The sequence below is a fragment of the Dysidea avara genome, chromosome 8, assembly GCF_963678975.1.
Source record: "Dysidea avara chromosome 8, odDysAvar1.4, whole genome shotgun sequence".
Classification (NCBI taxonomy): Eukaryota; Metazoa; Porifera; class Demospongiae; order Dictyoceratida; family Dysideidae; genus Dysidea; species Dysidea avara.
In genome coordinates, this window is record NC_089279.1 from 3,806,995 (window position 1) to 3,820,662 (window position 13,668).

General features: G+C 38.9%; 2 protein-coding genes across 2 annotated transcripts in view; one reads left to right on the forward strand and one right to left on the reverse strand.

The window, feature by feature from the left end:
- Positions 1 to 160: 160 nt before the first annotated feature.
- LOC136265177 (ankyrin-3-like) lies at positions 161 to 2,742 on the forward strand. The gene has a single exon (XM_066060019.1). It carries the CDS (start codon positions 284 to 286, stop codon positions 2,591 to 2,593), a length of 2,310 nt encoding a protein of 769 aa, XP_065916091.1. The 5' UTR covers positions 161 to 283; the 3' UTR covers positions 2,594 to 2,742.
- Positions 2,743 to 3,503: 761 nt separating this feature from the next.
- Positions 3,504 to 13,668, reverse strand: part of LOC136263058 (serine/threonine-protein phosphatase 4 regulatory subunit 1-like) — a 31,390-nt gene continuing 21,225 nt past the window's right edge. The window contains exons 11-19 of the mRNA XM_066057513.1: positions 11,274 to 11,453; positions 10,054 to 10,173; positions 9,340 to 9,381; positions 8,196 to 8,296; positions 6,925 to 7,045; positions 6,242 to 6,357; positions 4,225 to 4,385; positions 3,882 to 4,169; positions 3,504 to 3,827 (exon numbers count right to left, since the gene is read on the reverse strand). Coding sequence (XP_065913585.1) covers positions 3,799 to 3,827; positions 3,882 to 4,169; positions 4,225 to 4,385; positions 6,242 to 6,357; positions 6,925 to 7,045; positions 8,196 to 8,296; positions 9,340 to 9,381; positions 10,054 to 10,173; positions 11,274 to 11,453 — 1,158 coding nt within the window. The 3' untranslated portion in view covers positions 3,504 to 3,798. The remainder of the gene's footprint in view (positions 3,828 to 3,881; positions 4,170 to 4,224; positions 4,386 to 6,241; positions 6,358 to 6,924; positions 7,046 to 8,195; positions 8,297 to 9,339; positions 9,382 to 10,053; positions 10,174 to 11,273; positions 11,454 to 13,668) is intronic.

Consider the following 13,668-nt stretch of genomic DNA (forward strand, 5'->3'; position numbering starts at 1 on the left):
TAGGCCTGTTTGTGCAAGACAGGTAGTCTAAATCTTAATGTTTCGGGTAGCGGTCAGCTGTCAAAACGAATTACCTTTAACAGGCGCTCTCTAACCATGTTGGTTAAATATTGTTACACGTGGCGGTATCCTATGTCAACAGCTTAAGTCTCCTGCCAAGCCTTTCCTACATTTATATTTTAGCTTGACGAGACTAGTTTGAAGATCAGTGGAGCTGTGAAATCGTTGTAAAATTTGTTGTATTCTTATTGTTTTAATTGGAGGGAAGTTTTGAATTGGTTTGATGTCCCTGACAGAAACCATTGAGAATCAAAAGTTGTTTTTAAAGTCTACAGCAGCTGGCAAGTTGCACATTGTAAAATATTTAGTCACCAGTCAACTAGTAGACATCAATATGAAAGACGAGAACGATCTTCCAAGTTTGCAACTGGCAATCAGAAAGGGACAACTAGACACGGCTCGCTTTCTGTTACAGCGGAGAGGTATTAATCTGGACGCTACAGACGAAGATGGCAATTCGGCACTGCACGATGCGGCGCTCTATGATTGTTTTGATATCATGAAGCTTTTGATCGAGATGGGTTGTGATGTAATGCTGCAAAACAGATTATGTGAACTTGCGATTGATTTAACTGAGAGCAGCGAAATGCAAGAGCTCATTTGTCGTGCAATGCAGAGTTATGGACACGAGAAACTGGCTAATCAATACAGAACATATCTTAATTTAATTCCAGCTCATTTGCTGTCGTCTTCAGAAAAAACGGAAGTAGATTCAGATTGCTCTGCGCGCGCCGCTAAATCGGATGTCATTAATTATCACTCTGGCAATAAAAGTTCCTCCGCGGAGCCAACACCTCTTAAACAAGTTAAGTTACATTTCTCTAGTTTGTCAGTGATTCGTGCGAAGCCTCTGCCTTGTGAGCAGAACGGTAACACTTCTCAACAACCAGCCCCATCGCAGCAAGCGTCGATGGATTCTGATAACGACTCCAGCTATTCTTCTGATAACGAGCAGACGAGGAATATGTTCTCAGACATTAACAATGACACTGTTTTGTCTGACAGTAAGAATACTCTTCAAACCGTGGAACAAGCTTTGTACAATCTAACTCTGGCGTTCAACGATATGCAAGTAGATAATCCTGAAAGGAGAGATAGCGAGCCAACCATCAATCATATGTCTGCAGTTGTAACTAGACGGCCAAGGAAGTCCAGCTTAGCTCAGTTTGACTCTAAAAGAATTCCCAATGGGCGAAGAAAAAGCGTTTCGTTTCCCCCAGAAGTGTTATTGCAAAGCGTCGTCACAGAAGGAGACGTGGAAGAAGTAAAAGGAGTTCTTTCTACAGTAGAAATGGACATTAACAGAATGAGCCCAGCTGGATTGACAGCTATTCACCAAGCAGCCATGGATGGCAACCTCGAGTGCGCACAGATGTTGCTACTTAACGGCGGAGACATAAACGTTACAGACTGCGAAGGATGCACGCCGCTACACACCGCAGTGATTTGTGGCCACACCGAATTTGTGCACTTTCTACTGGCAGCTGGCGCCGATCCTTACTTAAAAAGCGACGATGGGCATATACCAATACAATTAGCTGATGATGAGAAGATCAAGAAAATGCTAAGAAATGCAATGAACGGAAAAGTGTTTAACTTTACGTATGAGTATGGCACAGCTTCTTCAGATGTGGAGTCTGAAGTTAGTGAGACAGAAGAAGGTGAAGGATACTATGAGGATGATGAATATTCTGGGGAAGAGGAAAGTGAAAATGAGATGGAAGCTGTTGAAGACTTCAATAGTGACCAACAACAGAACACTATATCATCAGTGAGTTCAGACGAGAGTGGTGTTTTTAGTGCTCGAGGCACAGTGAACTTACTTGGACTGAGACAACAACAGGCAACATCAAGTTGCTCATCGTGTGAATCAAATGAGGTCGAAATAACACCTGAAACGTCATCTTCTACCAAAAGAGAACACCCTCGTATTGACTCTGAATCAAATCCACCATTGGGTGTTAATTTAGAAGAAAGCAGTCTGTATGCTTCTGAAGACCAGGGCATTAGCACGATGGATGGCTCAAGTGATGGATGTGCTAAAAAGGGTCACTGTTCAGAAGATGAAGAGACAGCACATCTGGTCGATCCAGACTTAGAGCCAGACACAAAGAACTACCTTTTCCAAGAAGCTGTTTTAAGCTGTAATGTAGAAGCATTGATGAAACTCCACAAGCACTGTTCGGACATCGATGTCAACAGAATTAACCAATCAGGAATCACAGCTTTACATCATGCAGTGCTAGAAGAGAATTTCACATTAGTACAACATTTGATAAAAGACTTTAATGCTGACATTCAAATCAAAGACACAGATGGATGGTCACCTTTACATGCAGCTAGTGCAGTTGGTGACATAAGAACTGCTCAGTTTTTACTAGATCATGGTGCTAAGGCATCACAGTTAAACAACAGTTGTGAGTTTCCCGTTGACCTAGCCCAGGACAGGGCAATGGAACAACTATTAAAGAACGCTATGCTCGGACCTACTGTAGGTAAACTATTCAAAGGTGTTTTGACAAAAAATGTATGACATATTGTACCACCATTTTGTGTTTGTAAATATTATTTGTATGAATCAAATTTTCATTTTATAACTTAAAATGCTGCATTGTAAAGTGTTTATACAATTGTCTGTTTTTATGTTGCTGTGAAGACATCATTAAATCTGCTTGAAAACTATTTGGAAGTAATCATGGGTAGCAACTGTAATAGGTGCAGCTGACCACATCTCCTTACAGGGCTAACCAAACTTCAAATACAAAGGTGTATCTAGCACCCAGCATAGCATGTGTGGGCTAATTGTTTAAGGAGTGAAGGGAGGGATGTGTGATTTTCATAAGTACTGGGAAATTTACATAGTAAATCTTATCTCAGCACACCACATACAAACAACAGTAATTGTCAACTCAATGACTATTACAATGTGGCTTGAGTCATGAATGATTGTAATACATGAGGCAAGAAGAGGCCATGACCTGTTACAAGGAAGGATGGTGTGACACCTGACTTGAGGAACAGTCTAAAATTACAGCAGCCATTTTGAGTATATCCTCCATACACAGGTTTGGCTATGCATGAGGTACAGTTGGTTTCATCTCTGCTTCCTTGTCACACATACAACACACACCCCTTTACAGCATTGGACATAGGTATTTCGTTGAAAAAGGGTCTTACTTTGACAAAGCTTTTCATCTTAGAAGCTCAACTCATATCACTTGTGGTCTGAATGGCACAGTCACCAAACATAAACAGGCTACAATGATTGTAGGAATGCAGTGTAGCCAAACAAAATCTACTGAAGTCTGCAGAAGTGACAAGAAACCATGCTCTGAATGGGTCGGGTATCACAAACATGCAACTGAAGTGAAAGTTGGCTGTTGTGATATCAATTGACAACACGCTAGCTTTGTTGTATTGAAACTTGGCCAAACAGTAAACAATTTCAAAGCACGCAGAGCGTTACATGTTTCAATTGCAAGCGATCATTGTACAAACATCATTCACAATTATTCATATGTATTGTAGTGTAGTGTAGTTACTTTAAAAAGTACACAACGCAAGAAGAATATAACAATAATAGTATTATAGTAGTACAAAAAAGAAAGAAAATTTCAATGACAATATATTACTATTACTTGTTGAATGGTACAAACACTGAGAGCACCATACGAGACATGTATGGGTTAAGGGTTAAAACCTAATATTTTATAAAACTTTAATTTTCTGTGTTCACTGCTAGCAATTGCTTTCCAAGGTGTCGTCGTCTAAGTAAGATGGAGGGAAGGGATAAAACAATCAAGAACAGGTGTTAATTGTACCTTCTGTTGCTGATGTGCTTTCAGGTTTGGTAGTTTCTTCTAATTGTTGCTGTCCATAGATAACTCTTTCTACTTCTGAGAAACTTCTGTCTCGTAGTTCTAGCTCGAAGGGATCTTGAAATTCTTCAATGTTGTTAGAGAAGCGTCTTTCAGTATGGATCTCAGGCTCTCGCTCTCCACCAGAAAAGAAGCGTACATCACGATCAGTGTCATGCTGAAGGGTCTCCAGTACTAGGAATAGACTACCACAGCTTAATCCTAGACGATTGTCATTTCTAAGGAAATAGTCTGAAGAAGACAGTAAACATTTAACCGAGTGTAAAAGCACACACCACACACGTACCATTAGCGATGATGACTTGTTTAAGGATCTTGGCCACAGCTACCCTGACATTCGAGATGGGATCTGACACCAATAAGATTACTGGCTCGAGCAGCTCCTTTGCAAATACCTCAGGTGATAGCTTCTCCTCTGACAATAGATTGGCACAGGAGTTTACAAACCTGCAACAACAGCAGTGTGGTCAGAATAATGTACAATAACTATTTTAGGCCACTTAACTGTGGTCTCACAATATACACACAAAGGTTAACTTAATGAAGTGAAGGCTTTAAAGGTGACACTTGATAACTTGTTGATAAGTTAAAATCAAACAATTGTGCTCACAAAGAAACGTGTTAAGTGAATAAAAGAAGTGAAAATAAAGATACTCAGAAGAAGGCTCAAGTATGGTTACTTCATGAACAGATGTTCCTAAAGGTTCACCCCACCAGGGAGGTAATATAAACACGACATGAAGGTTGCTTGAGATAGTTTTTACAAGAAAAGGCAACTTTATTAATCAAGTATATTCACAGCTAAGCCATCATGAGGTTGCAGCAGTGGCAGCAACGTGTAACACTACATGTCAGACTTCCTTCAGCCAAGTCATCTCTCCATATAGATGAAGTAAACAGGCAAAGAAAATTACTGAGAAAGTGGTAGAGACTAAACCAAGTCTCACCAGTGGGTAACTTGATCTATATTACTCAGGCTACTGTTTCTGTTAAGCCAATATTGCTAGTTAGGTAACAACAATGGGAGGACCCTAAAATGTTACCCTGAGTATAAATAGCAACACCTCTTGAAGACACTAGAAAAATTCTTAACACCTCCCACCAAATTGCCACGAGGAATACTGACAAGAAAGAAAACTGGAATCATCGTAATAATGTGCTGCTGAGATGGCAAACACTAAAAAAAAATAGGGAAGGTCAAAATTTTGCACAGCATATGCATGCTAGAGGTTGTTGGTGCATTGTTTCAGAGTAGCAACCCTATGAACTTTTGTATTTGTAATTAAACCTTTGGGTATTCAGTCTACATACCGGGATATTTCTAATTACACCATGCACTTGTAAAATTACACTATGGCCGTGAGAACGAGCTTATTTACATTGTTACAATATAATCACTTGAATAGACTAAAAATGTTTTTTAAAATTAAAACAGCCACTCCTAGCAAATAGACATATCTCTATTAGCATGTTTAAATTAACCCTTGGAACAACAAAACGATTAGTAGTCCAATAACAACGAGTTATCTGAGTAATTGATGATAACATTTGTCACTCTTAAGTTTGACCACCAAGACCAGAAGTGGGGAATTGTCACCAGAAGGCAGAACTGAAATGGATCATTGAACAGAGATAAATACAATGCCAACCAAAATGGCATGCCATGAATTTCATGGTAATAGCTAAGCCACACTAATCTCTCTTTATTCTGTGTACTGGTATAATGGTCACATTAAAGGAAAAGTTAGTTCTAACAATGTCGTTGCCATCCCATTCATACTGGTCGTATCTAGTATCATATCGGATAACCTTGAGCGTGTCAAAATGTAAACTGTTATATATGAAAAATAAACAGTGCATTGTCGAAGGAATGAAAACCACTGTGCCACTATATGGTAAAGAATACTTATTGTGTGTACGCCTGTACGCCTGTCCGCCCCACTGCATAACATAAAGTCTTCCCCTAATGTATTGTAGCCAGCCTCAATTAGATACCAGTGGAGTGCTAGAGGTGACAATAAACAACATTTGGTGAGAGTAAACACTTGTTTAGTATCATTAAACAGATCAGTGGGCTGTCATTTAAATTGCAATGGCCCTGACAATTTGTGGTCAACAGGGGCCAAACCATTGCATGCCTTATCACCTAGATCACTCAGCTGAGAACAGGGCTTAAATGTCTTTACTACACAAGAAATGGAGGAGGATAACCAAGCCGTACATCTGCTACAACAATATCCACCCTGGTCAGTACTAAATGTCTACACAATTGATACATTCTTCCTGAAACAATGTTAGCTTACTCTGCTCGGAGCTTCCACTGGTTACTGCTGGCAAAGTCTTTGCACATGGTGTGTAGAAGGTTTTGGCATAGTGCATGTTCCTTCAGTTGCTCCAACTTCACAATGATGATACCAAACTATAGGAAATGATAGGGTAACACTAATAGAGTTGGGTAGCCACTACAAATTGATCATTAGTGAACTTGTATGGTATAATGATGTGATATAGAGCCAGGGGATTTAACCGTGCTAGTTATATAGTTAGGACTGAGAGTGAACTCCTTGTTGTTGGGGTTGGGATTGTACATGGATGTACAACTACACTACACATGTGCATGCACTACACACACACACACACACACACACACACACACACACACACACACACACACACACACACACACACACACACACACACACACACACACACACACACACACACACACACACACACACACACACACACACACACACACACACACACACCACACACCAATGCATGCACGTACACATGCAAGCACACACGCACGCATGTGCACACACTATTACTACACATACAACACTCACTACGAGCTACAATTGATGGGAAAACACACACACACACCACTACACAAACCTATAACTAACTTCATCGGGCAAATTATACTCTACAACAACTAATTCAACAACAAAAACAAACAACAAGTAGCGAACACAACACTTACCAGATCATGTGCACTGACTCTCACTTCAGACACTCGATTCTTGGCCAGATGCAGTGCAATTGGCACCACATGTTCTACTAGTGGTTGTACACTGTACAAGTCACACAAACACATCAGCTGGCTAACAAGAGAAAACATCAGTATGAATAGAAATTCCTAACACATTAATAGCAATACATTTGCTACTCCTCTCAACAGCCCCCCTCAATAATGTCATTCAGTAGCAATCATAGTTGCCAGTGCAGGCTAACTGGCTGGCTGGCTGAAGTTAGTGGGACAAAGATTTCAATGATCGAAGCAATGTGGGTTGGTGTCATGTGGTAAAGTTCAGTACAAGTCAACAGATGAATACAATGATCAGAAACTATTTGATACAGTTCAGTACTGACGTCACTATTACCACGTCATGGAATAGAATAGGTGCAGAAAAGAGGTCATCATTTGTACAGCTAAAAAAATAGTGTAATAAAGTTCAGTGATGGCTCTAGATCTCTCTATACCTGATGGAAGCTGATTGTTCAGAAAACTGAACTACAGGTAGCTACACATACCAGCACACTAAAAATTTCTGCTTATTCAACAATTCTCTTGATGGAATAAGGGCTCATCAGGAAACACCATTCACAATTAATATATTTTGGTTCCTGGCTGTATTTTACATGTTGCATAAAAATACTGCACTAAAATAGACCAAAATTTCCAGATCATAAATTTCTATTACATAGAGATTTAAAAAAATACAGACTATTATTTTTTGTCAATCCAATTATACATAAGTGTTGTGTATATACTCATGTACACTGTATCACAACTCCTAGTCATACTACAACATGATGTGGTACGTGTTAATGCTTACAATAGTTGCCAATGGACATCATGACAGGTGTGTGTTATGTACAACTCAAAATGGGAACCTATTGTGTATAAGGATAATTTAGTAATGGCCTTATTGAGGCTATAGAGCAGTGTTAACATTCCATTAAATAATAACAGGATAATATATTTCCTAACATATGACCACAAGCAGGTCCATTAAACAATTCTGTTCGATCACACATCCTGCTCTTAAAAAGAATGCAGACATTTAGTTACATAAGGTATCTTCTACATGAGGTAATGGAATGCTTGTCATGGAAACCGACTTAGAAACAAGGCAAGAAGGAAACCTACCTCATTTTCATCTACAATTTATTATCACACTAACACCTTGGACTGTTTATAATGCAGTCAAGACCCCCTTACAGGTTGGAGTCTGCACCAGTGAGGCTTACCCTATTAGAAGGTGACGGAATCTCCAGTTTCTTTCGTTGTCGATGGCCATGAAGTCCTTGAGAATAACAATGTAGCGTTGTCTCTGCTCAGCTGGCAGCACCTGTATATTGATGTAACACTTGGTAAACACTACTGTAGAACTATTACACAGTATCTCATTGAGACTTTGAACTCACAACATAGGATGGCAGATATACAATAATTCACAATACAGTGGAACCTCTCTAGTTACTGTACTTTCACTTCAAGACTATGCACTGCACGTAACCATTCCAGCTCTTCACTAAATATTGCCTTTTAGTAACATTTAATCTTCATTTAATTTATGATATATTTCTACATCATAGCAACACAGAGCCTATAAAAGGCATCCACATCTACAACAGATTGTACACAAAAATATAATATTTTTTTAGAATCCTTTCATCAGATTAGCTGTACATGCGGTTTCTCTAACAAGCACAAAGACCTACACTCGTCATCTAACAAACTGAGCTACAGAAGACTTTCAAAAAACATCATTTTAGCTGGCTTTGTACAGCAATAGCATTTTTAGCTCTTACATCAACAGACTAAAATGCATTAGTTTAACTACTTTATTGACACAAAGTGCTGCAACAGTACAAGTATTCTCTGAAAGCAGACATCTTTTCTTGGTAAAATGTCCGAAGCTGTAATGAGAAGCATTCAACTGAAAAAACATTTTTTAGGGGACTATACGAAATGACACAAGATCTGCTATATATGAGCCATAATACACTTGCAGGGGCTTATATTAGAAGTTGGAGATTTTATGCTGTACCTGTGCATAAAGCTCAACCTCCCACTCAAATGATGGCTACGTACTAAGTACAAGTTTAAGCCCACCGAATAATAACTAACCAGACCCAGTTCAATTTAGGAAACAAATTTTTGAAACAAATTTTAAGTTGTATTATAGAGGCCTCTCTTCTACTGTATCTTAATCCAAGAGTCCTTTAAAAAAGGTTCCAGCTTCTCCAGCAATTTAGAAACCCACTGGAATATCATATACACTTTATGATTTTCCTCCCACTAGTGCAGAGAAGCCACAATGGAAGAGGAAAGCTGTGACATACACAGCTATACACATCCTATTAATTTCTGTTGAAATTTAAACCTCACCTCAAGAAAATCTGCCAGATGTGTCAGGACACCAACTCGCACCTGTAAGTGACAAAACAAAAGTACACACATTAACAAAGAGGAGATTCCTTGATACGAGGACAAGGTGCTTATGATTTACTTGAACTCAAAGGCGTGAAGACTTAATGAATTTCCTCAATTCTTTTAAAAATACAAAACCCACACAAAGTGTGTTGTACAGGTGTGCGTGTGTGCTGAACAGTAAGAGGATAGATGTGTTGGTAAACGTCGTTATGTTACGAAGGTGATTCAATAAATTGAAGTGTTAGTAGTGGGGATCAAACATGGCGGCTATCATATATCAGCAGGTACAACATATAAGTGAATTATAAGTGATACCATCTTCATTGTGTACACACTATGCTACAGCTAAACCGCCAGCAGCTGTGTAGAACATTGTTATTGAAGCCCAGTGAACCAGCACTAGGGTACCTACCTGTGCACCACTCAGGTGCTCAAGTTGGGGCAGGACTAGTAACCAGCAGAAGGACTATGCTTCGTCTCATGTCGCGAAACCTAAGGTTCCAAAATGACCCTAACACCACTAAGCAAGTCATGGGCATTAGGCATTCGCTTCCCTGTGCCACCAAATTATATATACATGTACAGCTTGGTAGATTGAGTAGTTTCTTGCTCAGGGAAACAGCAGCAACTGGGCTACAAACACATGGACAGACAGACAGACAAACGGACCTCATCAATATCCTTCAAAAAGTCCTCAAAGATACCCAACAGTTCACTACAGGTAGCCTCTGGTCCAATAATCCGAGCCACCTCATGAATGGAGAATGCTAAACTCCTTCGGATCTTCCACTAAAATGAACAACAAACACTGTATGGTAGTTATCATACCAACGCTGAACATACACATGACTTGGGATTACTCACAAGCATCTGCGTTATTCATATAACATGTACATCTCATATGCAACTACATTTATAAATAAAGAGGCTGGTCACGCATTATAATACAAGAGATTACACAATACGTTGCAGGGTTCATAAACCATTTTCATTTGCAATATGCTAGGATTTAATTCTTGATCAGGGTGGCTATTTATTGTGTTTTAATGTTTGTGATGGTTCTGGGTAACATGGGTGAAAATACAAGCTGAGTATTGATACCCAGGTGTTGGGGTTGAATGTTTCACTGAGATCACGAGATGTGTGACTAGCCTCCTTTAAACTATGAGTTGATGTGTAGCAAGCAAAAGAATTATAACTGTTACTGATATAATTCGATAAATACTAGCCAAATTAAATAAGTTATCCCTGTTAGAGAATTAGCTATTTCCTTTGATGGTTGACAGCTCGGCAGCCATTTTGCCATGTATAGCTGGTGTGTGGTTTCTATACTGATTAGTGGAATGCTAACAGGTCTGCCTGAACCTGTTCAACCTGCTTGTCCTGTATATGTACAAAAAAGCCTCAGTAATAGAACTGCTCAAACAAAACACACTGAAGAGGTGGTGGTCTAATTACTTTAATGCTATGTTTGATATGGTCACTATAATGAGGTGGTCTTACTAAAGAGGTGTCTCCAAAGCAATGTTTCATTGTACACTCTACAGTATGTTTTATTTCCTCGTGCCTTACATTATTCCGTCATCAAACATCACATGATCTCAATAGTTCAACTTTTTAATACCTTGGTATCAATATCAAGCATTCTTGCATTGCAGATCAGTCCATTTGTTGTTTTGAAATCCTTTTGCTGTATTCACAAGAAGTGAGAAAGCCACACTATGTTTTAAAGAAAGCTTTCGAGGGCTCTGAGAGGTGTGATAAGACACCAAATTCCTAGGTGACATGTTTTGTTGAGCAGTCACGTGCGGTATATCATACACACATAGGGTGATCAACCTCCTCTGCTCATCAAAAGTCAACATGATCATTACACTACATCATTATACCTGTATATCACATGACAGCTGCTTGTAAAGGATGCTTACAACCGGCCAATGTGGTGCGCCGAGTGTTAAGGCAACTGCTGGAAACGAGAAGGCACAATGGAAAGCCAAATCTGAATCCACCATCTTAGACTGGTTCACCATTGATAGATAGTTGTCGAGAAGTTCAGGAGGAACAACATCCTAAAATGGAACACAAAGGGTACAGTGTAATAGTACATAGAACACTTTTCCCACAGTTTGCCCAAGCAGTATCCCTGCCATGGTAGCAGACTGCACAAAGAAAATATTCCATAAAGGAAGGAGGAAAATTAAGAACAATTAAATTAGAACTGTTAAAGATTTAGCAGAAGCATTAAAGGCTTCTCTACTTGACTAACAAATAACAATTTAACTAGAATCATCTTGGGATATCAATTAATTTAGATCACCTAGAGGGCTATTATACAGTATGAAATGCATTATAGCTATTTCTGCAGGCAAGCTTGTTATTGTGGCTTTGCACCATTTAGTATCCAATTAAGGCCATTAAAACTTAAAATTCACCAGCCCTTTTTACTATCTAATCTTCCAAAAAGTAATTTTAATTTTAACCTCACCATGGAGATATTAAAATGAATATCTAATGTAGAGGACATGACAATTACATCACCATGGTAACAGACATCACATGGTCTGGAGTATATGTGAAGACTCTACTAAAATATTAAATGAATTCCATGAGATCTACATGGTATTCAAATATCAAGGTGTCCTTATTAGTGAGGTGTCGGGTATAAATGTGTGTACACTAATACAAATGAGACCACGGACAAGTGCAGGGAATATCAAGGATGCAGGGAATGGACGAGAGGCAAATATATTACCGAGCAGGAAGGAGGGGTAGGACAAGATCCCGTGAATGTGTAATAATGTTGCACAAGTACTGAAAGTATTTCATGTGAGCTGAATGGACCCTGTACAAAAAGACGGAGGGGCTCAACAGGGTTTGATACACATTTTAGTTCTATTTAGTTTGTTGATTGTAATGGTGTAATTCACATTTGGAAAGATGCTGCCGTTATGGAGTAATTAAACTTACAATGATGGCGACGTGTGGCAGTCACGACTTTCACATCAACAGTAACAGTGGTTATCATTGATTACAATACAATCGTTGGTTGTATGATCTATTACTTTCAACAGATAATATGACTACGTTTAATAAAAATATTTTTATTTTTGTTAGCACTTCGTAGTGCACGTAGTCTTGTCCTAACCCCCCCCCCCCCCCCCCAATGTCAAACTTAGCAAAGAGACCTTATAGTTACAGTTAAGATTGCATAGAACTTCAAAGAATACATACACACTTGGATGAAGACAGATAAGTTTTCAAAGAAAACACGCAAGTGATAAATGAAGACAGAATTGTGCTCTTAGACAAGCTTCAGTGTCCAGCTTTTATGGTATATAAAATTATAATGGTAATGTAAGCCGGTGACTTTTTCTCTACGTCACAATGATCACAATAGCAAAGGAATGAACTAGTTATGAAGTCAGGACATTGATGAATCTCCACAGTAGTGCCAACGTACTCAATTCCAGCCATGACCGAGTGTATATTGCATAGCTTCTTTCAAACCAAATAAAGTTGTTATTTAGTAAAGAACACTTAGCAGGAAGAATAAAGTGTAAGATATTAATTAGTTGACAGTATAATTAATTGCTTGCAGTGGGCAGCTACAAATGTATTCTGTAAACTAAATAGTGAAAGTGATGAAGCAACTGAAATATACAGCAACTCTTTGAAAATACATCAACAACTACTTGGAGTTCAGTAAACATTAAGCAATAGGAAGCCTGTGTATTGCTGTAACCATGTATACACTCAGTCAGAGAGAAAAACAGTTTTAATGGTTGTTTGCAGTGCTGTATAGTGAGACTGATTAATTGAAATAAATTTCCATATATGGAATTAAGGATGTCTTCAGGTGCTGGCTTACACACATGATCATACACAAGATATTCCTTAAAAGGCAAAGTTGGTATAATGTGAAAAAGTGACAAACTATTATAGCTTTTAATGTGTTTATAGTATTATCAAGAGTTAATAATAGTAGGGAGGGAGAGTGTCTAACGCTCAATAGGCCTGTATAAAATGAGCGCGTAAGACAATCTGGCTTCTTAGCCAGACGTGTTGATTGCATGAAGGGAGATGTGAAATGAGGCAAGCCGCAGAAGGACATTATCTATACTACTAGCTGTTCACGAATCAGTCTCATGAGCAACGTGCGAGGCAGCGTGTGCAATCAAACATGTCGATTTACGATGAACAGCCCTCGGTACTGGCCAAAATTGAAGCAGAAACAGTTCAGCATAGCAAGAAGAAGCGTCAGAGAAGATCAATGAGGAAAGCTGA

What these genes read in the sequence shown, in the direction of transcription:
- LOC136265177 (XM_066060019.1), top strand. Translation starts at nt 284, where the DNA reads ATGTCCCTGACAGAAACCATTGAGAATCAAAAGTTGTTTTTAAAGTCT.